Below are 17,804 nucleotides of genomic sequence, written 5' to 3'. Positions count from 1 at the left end.
TAAGGAGGGTAATGGAGAAGCTCCCCCACCCCCAATCCTACCCCTTCCTTCCGGAAGCAAATCTAAGTCCGGCCCGAGCTCCAGATCCCTCCCACACTGGACCTACGAAACCCTCAGCACAGACAACACCCCTGCATTCCCCACATTGCACCCACACTCAGCCACTGTGGGCGAGGAGGGCACAAGGCCAGGTTCCCGAGAGCTCAGGTGAGTGACACACTGGAAGGGCCCAGGGCGCCCTCACCCTGCTCAGCTTCAGGCTCCAACACTCCAGAAGCCGAGGCCTCTCCCATCCCTGCGCTTTCCCCATGGATATCCCATTTCAGACAACCCAGCCGGCGTGAATCCCCCTCCCTTGGATATCCCATTTCAGACAACCCTCGCCGGCGTGAATCCCCCTCCCTTGCTTTTTTTTTTGTTTTTTTCTGGGGAGGCCAGGTCCTGCTGTCACCCAGGCTGGAGTGCTGTGGGATCCTGGCCACTGCAGCCTTTAATTCCTGGGCTCAAGTGATTCTCCTGCCTCAGCCTCCGGAGTAGCTAGGACTACAGGCACTCACCATCCTGCCTGGTTAATTTTTTAAAACATTTTTAAAAGATTTTTAGAGATGGAGTCTTGCAATGCTGCCCAGATTGGTCTCCAACTCCTAGCCTCGGCCCTCCCTAGGGTCTGGGATTATAGGCGGGAGCCACCCTGCCTGGGCCTGTCCTCTTGCTGAGTCATCAGTTTTGTTCATTCCCACAGCAGGCTCTGGCCCCTAGTACCAGCTCAGTTGCTCAATGGGCCATGTTTGTCCTGGAGCCTGGATGGACCCTGGCTGAGCAAGTGGATCACAGGCCTGGTCAGCCTGGGAGATTTCCACATGTGAGGGGCACAGGGAACTCAAGGAGGGGAGCATCGGGGACAGGAGCCCACTGGGTGGAGGCTGGGGGCTCACAGCAGGAAATGGTGAGACAAAGGGCACTGGATGGTAGGGAGACAGCACAGCCAGGCCCTAGAGCTTCCTCAGTGCAGCTGGACTCTCCTGGAGACCATCACACACTCTGCTATCTGGGCCCCGCGCCGCGAGGGTGCTTTCACTGGTCTGCACCATGGCCCAGGCCCTGGGATTCTGAACAGCTCTGCAGGTGAATGAAAGGTGTGGCCAGGCTGGGGAACCACCGCATTAGAGGCTGACCGGGTTTCAGCCCCAGCCCCGCCACTGACTGGCTTTGTGAGCGTGGGCAAGTCACTCAGCCTCCCTAGGCCCCAGTGACTTTCCTGAAAGCAAGAATGCCGCTTTCTTGCTGTTGTGATGGTGTTAAAGGAAGTGGGCCTGGCTCTGGCTCCTGACACAGGAACATGGAGCTGATCCAGGACACCTCTCGCCCGCCACTGGAGTACGTGAAGGGGGTTCCGCTCATCAAGTACTTTGCAGAGGCACTGGGACCCCTGCAGAGCTTCCGGGCCCGGCCCGATGACCTGCTCATCAGCACCTACCCCAAGTCCGGTAGGTGAGGAGGGCCACCCACCCTCTCCCAGGCGCCAGTCCCCACCTTGGCCAGCGAGGTTGTGCCCTCAGCCTGCTCACCTCCCATCTCCCTCCCTCTCCAGGGACTACCTGGGTGAGCCAGATTCTGGACATGATCTACCAAGGTGGTGACCTGGAGAAGTGTCGCCGAGCTCCCATCTTCATGCGGGTGCCCTTCCTTGAGTTCAAAGCCCCAGGGATTCCCTCAGGTGTGTGACCGTGTCCTGGGTGCAAGGGGAGGGGAGGAAGACAGGGCTGGGGCTTCAGCTCACCAGACCTTCCCTGACCCACTGCTCAGGGATGGAGACTCTGAAAGACACACCGGCCCCACGGCTCCTGAAGACACACCTGCCCCTGGCCCTGCTGCCCCAGACTCTGTTGGATCAGAAGGTCAAGGTGAGGCTGGGCACAGTGTTTCACTTCCGTAATCCCAGCACTTTGGGTGGCTGAGGTGGGAAAATCCCTTGAAGCCAGAAGTTACAGACCAGTCTCCTCAAACAAACAAACAAACAAACAAAAAATATATATATATAGCTGGGCGTGGTGTTGTGTGCCTATAGTACCAGCTACTAAGGAGGCTGAGGTGGGAGGATCACCTGAGCCTACGAGTTCAAGAGTGAAGTGAGCTATGATCACACCACTGCACTCCAGACTACATGACAGAGAAACCTTGTCTCAAAAAAAGATGAAGAATAAAAAGAGGGGCCGGCAGGCGCGGTAGCTCACGCCTCTAATCCCAGCACTTTAACAGGCTGAGGCCAGCAGATCACCTGAGGTCTAGAGTTGGAGACCACCCTGGCCAACATGGCAAAATCCCATCTCTACTAAAAATCCAAAAAAATTCGCCAGGCGTGATGGTGGGCACCTGTAATCCCAACTACTTGGGAAGCTGAGGCAGAAGAATTGCTTGAACTCGGGAGACAGAGGTTGCAGTGAGCCGAAAATGAGCTATTGCACTCCAGCCTGGGCAACAAGAGCGAAACTCTGTCTCAAAAAAAAAAAAAAAAAAAAAAAAAATTCCACAACAAAAAGGAAAAGGCAAAGGTCCAGGTGTGGGGCATGTGAATCCAGGGAAGGAGGTCCCGGCTCAGCCCAGCTTTGGTCCTGTTCTTCTGGGAAAGTCGCCTCACTTCCTCCAGCCTTGTCTCATCTTCCACAGGAGGGACTGACTGTCTCTTGCTCTGATGACCAAGAACATGAGACTCTTCAGTGTAGATCTAAGAAAGGTAGAGGGTGGGTCCTCACAGGCCCACAAAATTTGGTGGGGGTGGGAACATATTTGACAGAGCATGCCTTGCTCCAGATCAGGGTGTGACGCATTGATGCAGATTATATTACTTTAGAATATGATGGTCTCAGGGACCAGGCAGGATTTTGGCTTCCAACCAGGGTTCAGATCTCAGCTTGGCCCTACCGGTGCGATGAGATCTCAAGCAAGTCAGCTCCTAAGCCTCAGGTTCTTCCTTTGCCAAACCAAGAGATGAGCTGGCCTGTGGCGGGCTGTGTGGTGATGGTGCTGGGGTCGAGTCTTCTGTCCCCGCAGGTGGTCTATGTTGCCCGCAACGCAAAGGATGTCGCGGTCTCCTACTACCACTTCTACCACATGGCCAAGGTGCACCCCGAGCCTGGGACCTGGGACAGCTTCCTGGAGAAGTTCATGGCCGGAGAAGGTGGGTGTGACGGGAGGAAGGAGGGTGTGGAGCCGAGAGGTGCTGGCTACAACGCACAGTAACCCTGTGTCGCTGCCCCCTGCCCGCTTCTCCAGTGTCCTACGGGTCCTGGTACCAGCACGTGCAGGAGTGGTGGGAGCTGAGCCACACCCACCCTGTTCTCTACCTCTTCTATGAAGACATGAAGGAGGTGAGACCACCTGTGATGCTTCCCCTCATGTGACCCCTGGGGGCAGGCACCTCACAGGAACCCGTCAAGGCCGCCCAGCCCCTTTCCTTGGTGGCCCCCACTGCAGGTCCGGATTCCCCATCCTCCTCCCTGGCCCAGGCCTCCCCGCTACAGCCCCACCTGGCAGCAGGTCCCACACAGCTCTCATCTCCTGCAGCTGAGTCAGCTGCATGAGGGGCCACGGATTAGATACTTAGTCCTATTGATTATCCCCACCAAAGGGTGTGCCACCCAGGGCCACAGTCACGGAAGAAGACCATCCCGGTCCTCACCCATAGGAGCCAAGCCCAGCTCATGATGGGATCAGAGGGCAGAGAGCAATTCATTTTATCCCAGGGACTGGGGCCCCGGGGATCGAGGAGCTGGCTCTGTGGGTTTTCTAGTGGAAGTGGCCAGTTCCCCTCTGATATTAGAGAAGGGGACCCCTTTTATTTTCCTGAATCAGCAAACCTAGCCTCCACTGAGGAGCCTCTGCTCCTCAGAACCCCAAAAGGGAGATTCGGAAGATCCTGGAGTTTGTGGGGCGCTCCCTGCCAGAGGAGACCGTAGACCTCATGGTTCAACACACGTCATTCAAGGAGATGAAGAAGAACCCTATGGCCAACTACACCACCATCCCCCAGGAGTTCATGGACCACAGCATCTCCCCCTTCATGAGGAAAGGTGGGTGCCGGCCAGCACGGGGGTTTGGGGCAGGTGGGAGCAGCGGCTGGAGCCTCCCCATAGGCACTCGGGGCCTCCCCTGGGATGAGACTCCAGCTTTGCTCCCTGCCTTCCTCCTCCAGGAATGACTGGGGACTGGAAAACCACCTTCACCGTGGCGCAGAATGAGCGCTTCGATGCGGACTATGCGGAGAAGATGGCAGGCTGCAGCCTCAGCTTCCGCTCTGAGCTGTGAGAGGGGCTCCCGCGGTCACTGCTGAGGGAGTGTGCGAATCAAGCCTGACCAAGCGGCTCAAGAATAAAGTATGATTTGTGTTCAATGCAGAGTCTCCATTTCAAGCCAAGAGAAACCATGAGCTGAAAGAGTGATCGCCCACTGGGGCCAAATACGGCCACCTCCCCACTCCAGCTCCCCAACTTGCCCTATTTGGAGAGGGGAGAGGGTCTGGAGAAGTAAAACCCAGGAGACGAGTGGAGGAGGAATGTCTGTTTAATCCCAGCACATCCTCTGCTGTCCTGCCCTGTGTCGTTGGGGGATGTTGAGTCCGCCGGGCAGCGTCACATTTTCTTGGGCTCCTTACAAGCCACCACGTACCTCTGAGCTACATTGAGGGGAGGGGAATAGCCGTCTGCATAGGAGGTGTCTTCAAACAGGACCGAGTAGTCATCCTGGGGCTGTGTGGCAGGCAGACAGGAGGGCTGCTCAGAGAGCCCCAGGCCAGGACAGGCACCCCCTTCTCCCAGCCTAGACCACAGGAGCCACTGGGCCGTGGACTCTCAGCCACTCTCATCATCCTTCACTCTGGGGTCAAAAGTTCTTGGCCCAGTCCCTGCTGCTACAGAGCTCTTTTCTCAGTGGCTGGAGACCCAGGGCAGTGAAAAGGGTGGGGAGAGGAAGGGGCGTTGACTCCCTCCCAGTGGGGCCATAGCTGGAGGGTCTGTTGCCTTTCAGGGACTCTATGTTCAGAGGACTGAGGGCAACCCAGAGGGTGGCAGGCAGGGATCCTGGCCTCAGGTGGCTTGTGTCCCATGTCACCAGAAGCATGAGGGGGCAAGAGCCCCAGACTCAGGGCAGGAGCTTCCCACCTCAGAGCTGGTTCTCCTGGGGCTCCAGAAAGGAAGCTGCTGAAGCTAGCTGGCTCCCAGGGCAAGGGGACTGCAGTGTCCTTGTTCTTTCTTGTTCTATGTATCCATGCTCTGCTCCCCTCCTGCCCCTTCACTCTGCCCACACACATCACTCCAGACTGGCCTTGTGGTCAGAGTCTGGAGTGCATGGGCTGCTGGGGGCCTGTGGGCTGCACTGGGCCAGAACCCCTGGAGCTTTAAAGACTGGCCGGAGCAGGCAGGTAGGTGACCTTTCCTGGGCCTGCCTATCCCATCTTTCTCCTCCAATCCCTCCCCTCTCTTGCCTGGGTCAATCAGAGAAAGCTTGTCTGTTGGCCTGCTTGGCAGGGGCAGGTCAGGAGCCCTGTGAGAACTCAAAAAACAAAAAACAAAAAAACAACCCACAAAAACAAACCCACCACTGGGCCCTTTCCCCTTTCACTCTTCTGTTTTCTACTCACCAAACCCAGTCGTGGCTTTGGAGATCACTCTCAGCTTGTCTCCAGCTGGCATACTAAGGAGGGTAATGGAGAAGCTCCCCCACCCCCAATCCTACCCCTTCCTTCCGGAAGCAAATCTAAGTCCGGCCCTAGCTCCAGATCCCTCCCACACTGGACCTACGAAACCCTCAGCACAGACAACACCCCTGCATTCCCCACATTGCACCCACACTCAGCCACTGCGGACGGGGAGGGCACAGGCCAGGTTCCCGACAGCTCAGGTGAGTGACACACTGGAAGGGCCCAGGGCGCCCTCACCCTGCTCAGCTTCTGGCTCTGACATTCCAGAAATCGAGGCCTCTCCCATCCCTGCGCTTTCCCCATGGATATCCCATTTCAGACAACCCCGGCCGGCGTGAATCCCCCTCTCTTCCTTTTTTTTTTTTTTTCCCAGAGAGGCCAGGTCTTGCTGTCACCCAGGCTGGAGTGCTGTGGGATCCTGGCCACTGCAGCCTTTAATTCCTGGGCTCAAGTGATTCTCCTGCCTCAGTCTCCGGAGTAGCTAGGACTACAGGCACTCACCATCTTGCCTGGTTAATTTTTTAAAACATTTTTTAAAGATTTTTAGAGATGGAGTCTTGCAATGCTGCCCAGATTGGTCTCCAACTCCTAGCCTCGGCCTCCCTAGGGTCTGGGATTATAGGCGGGAGCCACCCTGCCTGGGCCTGTCCTCTTGCTGAGTCATCAGAGTTATGTTCATTCCCACAGCAGGCTCTGGCCCCTAGTACCAGCTCAGTTGCTCAATGGGCCGTGTTTGTCCTGGAGCCCGGATGGACTGTGGCCGGGCAAGTGGATCACAGGCCTGGTCAGCTTGGGAGGTTTCCACATGTGAGGGGCACAGGGAACTCAAGGAGGGGAGCATCGGGGACAGGACCCCACTGGGTGGAGGCTGGGGGCTCACAGTAGGAAATGGTGAGACAAAGGGCACTGGCTGGTAGGGAGACAGCACAGCCAGGCCCTAGAGCTTCCTCAGTGCAGCTGGACTCTCCTGGAGACCATCACACACTCTGCTATCTGGGCCCCGCGCCGCGAGGGTGCTTTCACTGGTCTGCACCATGGCCCAGGCCCTGGGATTCTGAACAGCTCTGCAGGTGAATGAAAGGTGTGGCCAGGCTGGGGAACCACCGCATTAGAGGCTGACCGGGTTTCAGCCCCAGCCCCGCCACTGACTGGCTTTGTGAGCGTGGGCAAGTCACTCAGCCTCCCTAGGCCCCAGTGACTTCCCTGAAAGCAAGAATGCCGCTTTCTTGCTGTTGTGATGGTGTTAAAGGAAGTGGGCCTGGCTCTGGCTCCTGACACAGGAACATGGAGCTGATCCAGGACACCTCTCGCCCGCCACTGGAGTACGTGAAGGGGGTTCCGCTCATCAAGTACTTTGCAGAGGCACTGGGACCCCTGCAGAGCTTCCGGGCCCGGCCCGATGACCTGCTCATCAGCACCTACCCCAAGTCCGGTAGGTGAGGAGGGCCACCCACCCTCTCCCAGGCGCCAGTCCCCACCTTGGCCAGCGAGGTTGTGCCCTCAGCCTGCTCACCTCCCATCTCCCTCCCTCTCCAGGGACTACCTGGGTGAGCCAGATTCTGGACATGATCTACCAAGGCGGCGACTTGGAGAAGTGTCACCGAGCTCCCATCTTCATGCGGGTGCCCTTCCTTGAGTTCAAAGTCCCAGGGATTCCCTCAGGTGTGTGACCGTGTCCTGGGTGCAAGGGGAGGGGAGGAAGACAGGGCTGGGGCTTCAGCTCACCAGACCTTCCCTGACCCACTGCTCAGGGATGGAGACTCTGAAAGACACACCGGCCCCACGGCTCCTGAAGACACACCTGCCCCTGGCTCTGCTGCCCCAGACTCTGTTGGATCAGAAGGTCAAGGTGAGGCTGGGCACAGTGTTTCACATCCGTAATCCCAGCACTTTGGGAGGCTGAGGTGGGAAGATCCCTTGAAGCCAGAAGTTCCAGACCAGTCTCTTCCAAAAAAAAAAACAAAAAAGAAAATCAGGTATGCATAGTGGTGTGTGCCTGTAGTACCAGCTACTCAGGAGGCTGAGGTGGGAGGATCACCTGAGCCTGGGAGTTCAAGAGTGAAGTGAGCTATGATCACACCACTGCACTCCAGACTGGGTGACAGAGAAACCTTGTCTCAAAAAAAGATGAAGATTAAAAAGAGGGGCTGGCAGGCGCGGTGGCTCATGCCTGTAATCCCAGCACTTTAACAGGCTGAGGCCAGCAGATCACCTGAGGTCTGGAGTTGGAGACCACCCTGGACAATATGGCAAAATCCCATCATTACTAAAAATCCGAAAAAATTAGCCAGGCATGGTGCTGGGCACCTGTAATCCCACTACTTGCTAGGCTGAGGCAGAAGAATTGCTTGAACCTGGGAGGCAGAGGCTGCAGTGAGCCGAGATCTAGCCTGGGCAAAAAGAGTGAAACTCTGTCTCAGAAAAAAAAAAAAAAAAAAGTTGGTGGGGATCAGGCAGGTGGTGGCTCACTCCTGTAATCTCAGCACTTTGGGAGGTTGAGGCGGGCAGATCACCTGACGTCAGGAGTTGGAGACCACCACCCTGGCCAACATCAGGAAGCCCCGTTTGTACTAAAAATTCAAAAATAGTCAGGCGTTGGGGCAGGTGCCGGTATACTTAGCTATTCAGGAGGCTGAGGCAGGAGAACCACTTGAACCTGGCAGGCCAGTGGTTGCAGTGAGCCGAGATCGAGCCACTGCACTCTAGCCTAGGAGACACAAAGTGACTTCGTTTCAAACAACGTAAATAAATAAGTAAAGATTTTAAAAAGGTTCCAAGCGCAGTGGCTCACGTCTGTAATCCCAGCACTTTGGGAGGCTGAGCAGGGCAGATCACCTGAGGTTGGGACTTTGAGACCACCCTGAGCAACACAGAAAAACCTCATCTCTACTAAAAATACAAAATTGGCTGGGTGTGGTGGCGCATGCCTGTAATCCCAGCTGCTCAGGAGTCTGAGGCAAGAGAATCACTTGAACCCAGGAGAAGAGGTTGCGGTGAGCTGAGATCATGCCATTGCACTCCAGCCTGGGCAACAACAGCGAAACTCCCTCTCAAAAAAAAAAAAAAACGGTTTGCCACCTATGATGGCTCAGTGCTGTAATGCCAGAACTTTGGGAGGCCAAGGTGGGTGGAACACTTGAGCTCAGGAGTTCCAGACGAGCCCGGGAAACATGAGGAGACTCCATCTCTATGAAAATGCAAAATATCAGCAGGGCATGGTGGCATGGCGCTCTAGTGCCAGCTACTTGACAGTCTGAGGTTGGAGAGTTGCTTGAGCCTGGGAGGTCAAGGTTGCAGTGAGCTATTATCACTCCAGTGCACTCCAACCTGGGCGACAGGAAAAAAGAAAGACCAAGATCTTTTTTTCTTTTCTTTCTTTTTTTTTTTTCTGAGACTCTCTGTCTCAATAAATAAATAAATAAATAAATAAATAAATAAATAAATAATAAAATAAAATAAAGTAAAATATTGTCACAACAAAAAGAAAAAGCAAAGGTCCAGGTGTGGGACATGTGAATCCAGGGAAGGAGGCCCCATCTCAGCCCAGCTTTGGTCCTGTTCTTCTGGGAAAGTCGCCCTACTTCCTCCAGCCTTGTCTCATCTTCCGCGGCGGGCGGACTGTCTGCCTCTTGCTCTGATGACCAAGAACATGAGACTCTTCAGTGTAGATCTAAGAAAGGTAGAGGGTGGGTCCTCACAGGCCCACAAAATTTGGTGGGGGTGGGAACATGCCTGGCGGAGCATGCTTTGCTCCAGATCAGAGTGTGACGCATTGATGCAGATTATATTACTTTAGAACATGATGGTCTCAGGGACCAGGCAGGGTTTTGGCTTCCAAGCAGGGTTCAGACCCCAGCTTGATCCTACCTGTGCCGTGAGATGTCAAGCAGGTCAGCCTCTAAGCCTCAGGTTCTTCCTTTGCCAAACCAAGAGATGAGCTGGCCTGTGGCGGGCTGTGTGGTGATGGTGCTGGGGTCGAGTCTTCTGCCCCCGCAGATGGTCTATGTTGCCCGCAACGCAAAGGATGTGGCGGTCTCCTACTACCACTTCTACCACATGGCCAAGGTGTACCCCGAGCCTGGGACCTGGGACAGCTTCCTGGAGAAGTTCATGGCCGGAGAAGGTGGGTTTGATGGGAGGAAGGAGGGTGTGGAGCCGAGAGGTGGTGGCTACAACGCACAGTAACCCTGTGTCGCTGCCCCCTGCCTGCTTCTCCAGTGTCCTACGGGTCCTGGTACCAGCACGTGCAGGAGTGGTGGGAGCTGAGCCACACCCACCCTGTTCTCTACCTCTTCTATGAAGACATGAAGGAGGTGAGATCATCTGTGATGCTTCCCCTCATGTGACCCCTGGGGGCAGGCACCTCACAGGTACCCGTCAAGGCTGCCCAGCCCCGTTCCTGGGTGGCCCCCATAGTAGGCCCAGATTCCACATCCTGCCTCCCTGGCCCAGGCCTCCCCGCTACAGCCCCACCTGGCAGTGGACCCCACACAGCTCTCATCTCCCGCAGCTGAGTCAGCTGCATGAGGGGCCACGGATTAGATACTTAGTCCTATTGATTATCCCCACCAAAGGGTGTGCCACCCAGGGCCACAGTCACGGAAGAAGACCATCCCGGTCCTCACCCATAGGAGCCAAGCCCAGCTCATGATGGGATCAGAGGGCAGAGAGCAATTCATTTTATCCCAGGGACCGGGGCCCCGGGGGTCGAGGAGCTGGCTCTGTGGGTTTTCTAGTGGAAGTGGCCAGTTCCCCTCTGAGGTTAGAGAAGGGGACCCCTTTTATTTTCCTGAATCGGCAAACCTAGCCTCCACTGAGGAGCCTCTGCTCCTCAGAACCCCAAAAGGGAGATTCGGAAGATCCTGGAGTTTGTGGGGCGCTCCCTGCCAGAGGAGACCGTAGACCTCATGGTTCAACACACGTCATTCAAGGAGATGAAGAAGAACCCTATGGCCAACTACACCACCGTCCCCCAGGAGTTCATGGACCACAGCATCTCCCCCTTCATGAGGAAAGGTGGGTGCCGGCCAGCACGGGGGTTTGGGGCGGGTGGGAGCAGCGGTTGGAGCCTCCCCATAGGCACTCGGGGCCTCCCCTGGGATGAGACTCCAGCTTTGCTCCCTGCCTTCCTCCTCCAGGAATGACTGGGGACTGGAAAACCACCTTCACCGTGGCGCAGAATGAGCGCTTTGATGCGGACTATGCGGAGAAGATGGCAGGCTGCAGCCTCAGCTTCCGCTCTGAGCTGTGAGAGGGGCTCCCGGGGTCACTGCAGAGGGAGTGTGAGAATCAAGCCTGACCAAGGGGCTCAAGAATCAAATATGAATTGAGGGCCAGGGACAGTGGGTTATGTCTGTAATCCCAGCAATTTGGGAGGTTGAGGTGGGAGGATCATTTGAACCCAGGAGTTCAAGACCAACCTGGGCAACATAGTGAGATTCTGTTGAAAATAATAATAATAATAATAATAATAATAACAAAATAAAATCAATTTTTTTTTTTTTTGAGTCGGAGTCTTGCTCTGTCGCCCAGGCTGGAGTGCAGTCGTGCGATCTCAGCTCACTGCAAGCTCTGCCTCCTGGGCCCACGCCATTCTCCTGCCTCAGCCTCCCGAGTAGCTGGGACCACAGGCGCCCGCCACCATGCCTGGCTAATTTTTTGTATTTTTAGTAGAGATGGGGTTTCACCGTGTTAGCCAGGATGGTCTCGATCTCCTGACCTTGTGATCTGCCCACCTTGGCCTCCCAAAGTGCTGGGATTACAGGCGTGAGCCACCGCGCCCAGCCAATAAAATCAGCTTTTAAAAAGAGAATAAAATATGATTTGTGAGCCAAGCAGGGTGGCTCAAGCCTGTAATCCCAGTCATTTTCGAAGTTGAGACCAGAGGATCACTGGAGGACAGGAGTTTGGGACCAGCCTGATCAATGTTACAATATGCCATCCCTACAAAAATTTGAGAAAATGATCTGCACGTGGTGGTGGGCACCTGTAGTCCCAGCTACTTGGCAAGTGAAGGCAGGAGGATCACCTGAGCCAGGAAGGTTATGGCTGCAGTTGGCTGTGACTGTGGTAATCCACTCAAGCCTGAGGGACAGAGTGATCCCTGCCTGAGAAATAAAGAGTTTAATGAAAATAAATTTGATTTGTTACTAGCCTGGCCAACATGGCGAAACCCCAACTCTACTGAAAGAAAACAAACAAATATCGCAAGAACAGAAAACCAAATACCGCATGTTCTCACTCATAGGTGGGAACTGAACAATGAAATCACTTGGACACAGGAAGGGGATCATCACACACCGGGTCCTATTGTGGGGAGGGGTTGGGGGGAGGGATAGCATTAGGAGATATACCTAATGTAAATGATGAGTTAATGGGTGCAGCACACCAACATGGCACATGTATACATATGTAACTAACCTGCACGTTGTACACATGTACCCTAGAACCTAAAGTATAATTTTAAAAAAATGGAAAAAAAAAGAAAACAAACAAACAAAAACACATAAATTAGCGGGGCGTGGTGGTGGGCGCCTGTAATCCCAGCTACTCCGGAGGCTGAGGCAGGAGAATCGCTTGAACCAGTGTGGGAGAGGGCAGAGGTTGCAGTGAGCCAAGATCGCCCCACTTCACTCCAGCCTGGCCATAAGAGTGAAACTCCATCTCTAAAAAATAATATTAATGAATAAAATAAAGTAAATTATGATTTGGGCTGGGCTCAGTGGCTTATGCCTCTAATCCCAGCACTTCAGCCTGGTGGATCATTTGAGGTCAGGAGTTGGAGACCAGCCTGGCCAACATGGTGAAACCCCATCTCTACCAAAAATACGAAATTAACTGGGAGTGTTGGCGCGCACTTGTAATCCCAGTTACTTGGGAGGCTGAGGCAAGAGAATTGTGGTGAACCGAGATCGCGCCACTGCCTACCAGCTTGGGTGACAGAGCAAGACTCTGTCTTGAAAAATAAATAAATAAACAAAATAAAATAATTTAAACAGGAGACACACAGCAAAAGAAGTGCAGCATAAAGTAACTTATTGCAAAAGAAAAACTGTATTTTGAAAGTTAAGTGCATAGTAGACAATACACCTTGAGCGAGTTCAGAACAGGCTGCTCATCAGGGTGGGTCAGTGTTAATTACTGCAGGGAAACTCCCCTTATGGGAATCTCACGCAATTTTTCATAATGGGTGGGAAGCGGCGTCACTAGTGAGCATGATCTGGGTGGTCCTCTGGGTGCACATGGGCATTTGCTATACATGCCTGTTCCTAGGACACATGTCTCATTAGCATTTTAAATCTCCACCCAGGGGTGTGGTTTTTACTATTAAAATGAGCAAAAGGTCAGTTTGAGGACAGGTAAAATCAAAATGCACACGTTCTCAAAAGGGAAAGTCCCTACTGGAGATAGCTTTGCGTGAGCTCAGTGACCAGGCGAATGCTGAGGCTTACTGTGTTGGCCGTGCGGTCACCAAGGTCGCAGCATCCTGAGAAGGTGGTTGTCTTCTTGACTACCTCTCCTGCCTCACCTGGGCTCCATGCCCTGCCTTGGTCCAAACAAGGACCTCCTGCATATCTGATCAGCCTGCTCCTGACATCATCCATGGCCTGTCGCATGGCGGCTGCTTTACTCACTGTGGGGGCACGTGGGTCAGGGCATGGTAGAAGCAGGTGGTCTGGGGATACAGGGCTAGCGTGAGCTGTCCTTCTGGAATAAGGCCTCAGGGTCTGTCTCGGGGTTGGCCTTCCACTGGGGCAGCGGGATGATCCAGCGTCAGCTCAGGGTGTGTCTCCTGGCTGTAGAGGGACTTGTGTCAACCTGTGGCTGGGTGGGGATGCTCCTTCCCAGCTGTTAGGCTGCCCCCAGTCTCCATGTCCGGCCCTGGCCTGGACACTCACTCTTTGCCTTCTTCATTGATGTCATCTACCTCATACCTGTGGACAAAAGGAGGAAAACACTGGGTGTAGCCAGAGGCGCAGTCCCTGTCAAGGAGCGTGGAGGACGGGGCAGGACGAGGACATGGTGCTCCCTGCACAGCTGGCCCCGCCCACATCACCCTCTGTGGAGCTTTTCTCCAGCTGTGCAGACAGGGAGTAGAGCGGCAGCCCAGGCAGGTGCAGCGACCAGAGAGTAGCCCCGGGGCTGGTGTCACTCACTTGTTGGTGGCATGGCTGTAACTGACCACTGCTCGTCCCCATCCACGGCCTTCACCCAGGCAGCCACCTTGTCTCCAGGTCTGGCCACGTAGTCCCCTGAGGCGGGGATGGCCCCACAGAGGGGTGGGGGCCTGTGAGCAGAACAAAGGGTCAGTCCCAGCCCCTGGGCACCAGCCCCTCCCTCGCAGCTGCTGCCCTCACTTGTCACCGGGCTTCCCGATCCACAGGGGCAGGGTCATGGCCGACTGCTGCAGCAGGGTCATCAGCACCCCTCTGCGCATGGTCTTCCGGGGTGGCTCCGAGTCATTGTAGAGACCTGCGATCTTGGCCGCTATGGGAAGGAAGGGAGGCCTGAGGCCCCAGGGACAGGTGCTGGCCCTGACCCCCCAGCATGCTGCACTGAGTTGTGGGAAGGAGCCCCTGGGAGCCCCTAGTTCCCGAGTGAGCCTGAGGGCCCAGCAGGACTGTGACTCGATCGGCCAGGTGTCCTACACAGCTGCTACGCTGAACCACAGATGGGTGAGACGGCAGCACAGTGGGCACCCAGAGGGAGGAACCAGGGAGGGACAAAGCAGGTTTCGAGGTGTTGGTCAGGTTCTCTTCCTCATGTCAGTGCTGACCCAGAAGTGTATTTAATGAGAATTTCCTGAAATTGGAAGAATCCCGCGGGGTCGCGGAGAGGCGGAGGCGCTTCTTCGGGATCTACTTGCTCTACTGCCTGAACCCCCGTCACCAGGGCCGCGTCTACATGGGGTTCACTGTCAGCCCTGCTTCTCGGGTCCAGTAGCACAATGGGGGCCGCACAAAAGACAAGGCCCAGCCCGGGCTCAGTCGCTCACGCCTGTAATCTTAGCAGTTTGGGAAGCCAAAGCTGTCGGATCACTTGAGGTCAGCTGTGCTTCGAGAACAGCCTGGCCAACATGGTGAAACCCCGTTTCTGATAAAAATACAAACATTAGCCGGGCATGGTGGCACGAACCTGTAATTCCAGCTACTTGGGAGACTGAGACAGGAGAATCGCTAGAGCCCGGGGGGTCAGGACGTTGGTTCCAACAAGCTGAATCGCGCCATTGCACGCCTGGTGAGACCGGGAGGGTCTCCGAGGCCGGAAGAAGGCTTCCTGGAGAAGGCGGACCCCGCGAGGCACAGGCCTGATGAGAGGGACCCTCCAGGCCTGTGACAAGGGTGGGGCGTCTGGGGAGGGGACGAGGCCTGTTGCAGAGGAGGAGTGTGACAGGGAGCCCTGGGAATCTCGGCGGTGGAACTCCGGGAAGGAGCGGGCCTGGGAGGGGGGTGATGATCCAGGCTGCAGTCCAGCATGGTGGGCACGCTGGGGTCCGATGGCGCGCAGGAGGGAGAGGAGTGGGGACAGGTGGGTACCTGGGTTGGAGGAGGGGCCTGAGGTGGGCAAGTGCAAGGGGCGTGACTTCAGGCAGGGGCGGGGCCTGGGGCTCTGCTGAGGCGGGGAATGAGGACGTCACTTTCGGGTGGGATTGGAGGGGACCGGCGGTGGAGAGCGGCGGGACTCCCAGGGACATTCCCGTTCTCCTCCCCAGGGAGATAGCGCTCATAGTGCACAGCTTCCTGTCCGCCGTGGCAGCCCTTCGGCGGGTAAGGAAGGAGAGCCGGCGGCCGCTAGTGGTCGGGGTTTGGGGTGCGACCCCTACCAGGAGCTGCCCTGATGCCCCCGTACCCTGCCGCCGTTGGAGTGGGCCTGGCACCCCCGCCCTGGGCGCGCCTCCCGCTCCTGCTGCACCCCTACCTCCGCCCGACGCACCGTACTGGCCACTGGCCTTCGGGCCTCCTCCGCCCCAGGGAGCCCCGCAGGTCCCTTTGCTGACGCCCAGCCTGAGCCTAAGCCGGACCCTGGAACCTAGAGGCCTGTGCGCCCTGAGCTCCCGCGTGCTCCGGGGGAGGTCCGCCCCAGGCACGGAGGCTCCATCGATGATCGACCGTCCAGACAACTTCGATGCTCGACCATCCAGACAACTTCGGATCCAGCTGTTTGTTGAGGAACCAGGAAACGCCCTGACAATTTTGCGACCCTGTCCCCGTCTCTAAGATGGGGATGATAGTACTTCTGGCCATTCCTGAGAACAGCAGGACCTGCCTTTTCCTTTTGACTGGAAGGTTCTTCTCTACACCTTCTGTCTTGATAACCTGCCACCTGAACAGGGAGGTCTTCCCTGGCTCCCGATTTAAAATTGCAGCTCTGAGATCGCGGGTACCATGGCATATGCCTGTAGTCCCAGTTACGGGGGAGACTGAGGTGGGAGGATCGCTTGAGCACAGGAGTTGGAGGCTGCAGTGAGCTATGATCGCTCCACTGCACTACAGCCCGGGCAAAAGAGCAACACCGTCTCTAAAAATATAAAATAAAATTGCACCTCTTGAGTACTTCCCCCTCTGCTCCTTTTCCTGAATACTTATTATCTGACTTGCTAGGTGTTTTATTGCTCTCGTTAGTCATTATCTGACCTGCTAGGTGTTTTATTGCTCTCTTTAGTCTCTCCCACCCTAACCTTTGCACTAAACTGCCCGAGGACAGCTCTTGTCACTGCTGTAGAACAAAGTTCAGCACAGAGACGATGGCCAAGAAATAGTCAACAAAATAATGGACGATGGGCGCCTTCTACTGAGCTCCCGCTAATTGTGAGTGAGTAGAGGACTTGCCCTGGGGAAATTCAGTGACTGCTGGGTGTTGCTGAGCTGTGAGGAAGTTCAGGTCCGGCTGCAGTGGTGAGGCTGTGACTCAATCAATCACTGCTGATGCTCACAGGACGTTCACTAGCTTAGTCCCAGCGGGCAAGGATTTTAAACCCCCACGTCCATTTCCTTATCCATAAGATGCAAATAACAGTCACCCCTTCCTCACGGGATGGAGCTGTGTGATGCCCGGAACAGTGCCTGCTGCACGGAGGGGCTTGCCACCAGCTCCCTCTCGGAGACCTCCTTGTCTCTTACCTGCCTGCTGCCTGGGATGGGATGAAGAGGCCCTTGTGTTGCCCCAACCCTGGCTGCTGGGTAAGAGCTCATGTGATCTGCCTGTCAGAGGAGTTCCTTCAGGAAGAACCAGGGCAGCTTCTGCCCCTAGAGAGCCAATGTCCTCGGTGGGTGCAGTCCCCCAGCCCCAGCCTGGTCCAGCTCTGGGAAGAGGGTGCCCAGTTGTGCAATCCAGGCCCGGGCAGCTGAGTCCTGATCTTGGTATTCAGGGCTGAGCCTGGAGGGGGGTTGTGATGCCTGACTCTGTATCTCTCTCGGCCCCATGCCTTTTTAGCTGTTAGATGTCACTGCTTTGGGTGACCTGATCTGGCTGTGCCGGATGGGCACGAAGGAAATAGAAGACTCAGAATTAGAAGACGTGAGTGGGCTTTGGCCCCGGCCTCCTACCCGACACCCTGCCCTGGGCTGCCTGTGACCAACCTTCTTGCCTCTGCAGGCACACTGGACATCCCTGCTGGAGACCTGATCCTCAGTGTCCCCAACCCCCTCCAGATACTGGTGGCCTAGGGGAGGTCCTCAAAGACCAGTGGGATATCCACCTCGATCAGTCTCCAGGCTGTTGACACCTTAGCCAGAAGGAATTTCAGGACAAATCAGAAAGTCATGAATGTAGGGAGATATCTTGCACAGCAAAAGGACTCACTCAAGAAGGGGAATGTGGGGGTCCTCAAGAGAGTGTCTCATGCCCTGTGAGGTTTGGGACTAACCTTTATGGGCTTCTTTAACTAAAGAGGGGTATATTCATGAAGATTCCAGGAAAAGGTAAAGATTTCTCAAGACCGTGGTGCCACAATTTACACCCAAATCCAGGTGTTCCTGGAGCCATCTTGGCACTGGCGGGTGTATGGTTTCGTATGTTACTGATCGTACAATGAGATCCTAGGTGAAACCTACATCAAATACGGCGCCATGTTGTGTCTGGTTGGTCAGAGCCAGCTTGGTCCTCATCC

The 17,804-nt window shown here is 55.5% G+C and overlaps 2 protein-coding genes, 2 long non-coding RNA genes and 1 pseudogene across 13 annotated transcripts; 3 read left to right on the top strand and 2 right to left on the bottom strand.

Moving 5' to 3' along the window:
* Positions 1–93: 93 nt before the first annotated feature.
* On the top strand, positions 94–4,539 carry LOC709318 (sulfotransferase 1A1). 4 transcript variants are annotated; one of them, XM_077985875.1, is made up of 9 exons: positions 94–207; positions 1,336–1,487; positions 1,592–1,717; positions 1,807–1,904; positions 3,052–3,178; positions 3,274–3,368; positions 3,890–4,070; positions 4,193–4,301; positions 4,396–4,539. In XM_077985875.1, the coding sequence occupies exons 2-9, from the start codon at positions 1,340–1,342 to the stop codon at positions 4,424–4,426; spliced, it is 915 nt and encodes a 304-aa protein (XP_077842001.1). In that variant the 5' UTR covers positions 94–207; positions 1,336–1,339; the 3' UTR covers positions 4,427–4,539. The 4 variants fall into 4 exon arrangements, with proteins under 4 accessions (XP_077842001.1, XP_077842002.1, XP_028696638.2 ...); XM_077985876.1 differs by having other exon boundaries at positions 1,305–1,487; XM_028840805.2 differs by lacking the exon at positions 4,396–4,539 and having other exon boundaries at positions 4,193–4,390.
* A 5-nt stretch (positions 4,540–4,544) lies between these two features.
* LOC114674332 (SAGA-associated factor 29-like) lies at positions 4,545–16,321 on the bottom strand (annotated as a pseudogene). Its single transcript, XR_013411262.1, has 9 exons — positions 16,250–16,321; positions 15,614–15,908; positions 14,831–14,971; positions 14,053–14,182; positions 13,852–13,982; positions 13,594–13,629; positions 13,330–13,487; positions 11,875–11,878; positions 4,545–4,745 (listed from the first exon to the last, which is right to left on the bottom strand). The product of XR_013411262.1 is annotated as an SAGA-associated factor 29-like (transcript).
* LOC704658 (sulfotransferase 1A1) lies at positions 5,783–12,401 on the top strand. 6 transcript variants are annotated; one of them, XR_013411663.1, is made up of 9 exons: positions 5,783–5,895; positions 6,976–7,127; positions 7,232–7,357; positions 7,447–7,544; positions 9,692–9,818; positions 9,914–10,008; positions 10,531–10,711; positions 10,834–11,077; positions 12,259–12,401. XR_013411663.1 is itself a non-coding variant. In XM_077985878.1 (8 exons), exons 2-8 carry the CDS (start codon positions 6,980–6,982, stop codon positions 10,944–10,946), a joined length of 819 nt encoding a protein of 272 aa, XP_077842004.1. In that variant the 5' UTR covers positions 5,783–5,895; positions 6,976–6,979; the 3' UTR covers positions 10,947–11,182. The 6 variants fall into 6 exon arrangements, 3 of the variants coding, with proteins under 3 accessions (XP_077842004.1, XP_014981401.3, XP_077842003.1); XR_013411664.1 differs by lacking the exon at positions 12,259–12,401 and adding an exon at positions 11,688–11,832 and having other exon boundaries at positions 10,834–11,050; XR_013411662.1 differs by lacking the exon at positions 12,259–12,401 and adding an exon at positions 11,302–11,832 and having other exon boundaries at positions 10,834–11,059.
* On the bottom strand, positions 6,070–7,636 carry LOC144337965 (uncharacterized). The gene is made up of 2 exons (XR_013411671.1): positions 7,497–7,636; positions 6,070–7,372 (listed from the first exon to the last, which is right to left on the bottom strand). It is a non-coding gene; the product is annotated as an uncharacterized LOC144337965 (long non-coding RNA).
* Positions 16,322–16,391: 70 nt separating the features above from the next.
* On the top strand, positions 16,392–17,431 carry LOC144337967 (uncharacterized). Its single transcript, XR_013411673.1, has 3 exons — positions 16,392–16,503; positions 17,129–17,212; positions 17,291–17,431. It is a non-coding gene; the product is annotated as an uncharacterized LOC144337967 (long non-coding RNA).
* The last annotated feature ends 373 nt before the right edge of the window (positions 17,432–17,804 follow it).

The sequence above is a fragment of the Macaca mulatta genome, chromosome 20, assembly GCF_049350105.2.
Source record: "Macaca mulatta isolate MMU2019108-1 chromosome 20, T2T-MMU8v2.0, whole genome shotgun sequence".
Classification (NCBI taxonomy): Eukaryota; Metazoa; Chordata; class Mammalia; order Primates; family Cercopithecidae; genus Macaca; species Macaca mulatta.
The sequence above is the reverse complement of the archived record's forward strand: the minus strand, read 5'-3'. Positions and strand labels throughout refer to the sequence as shown.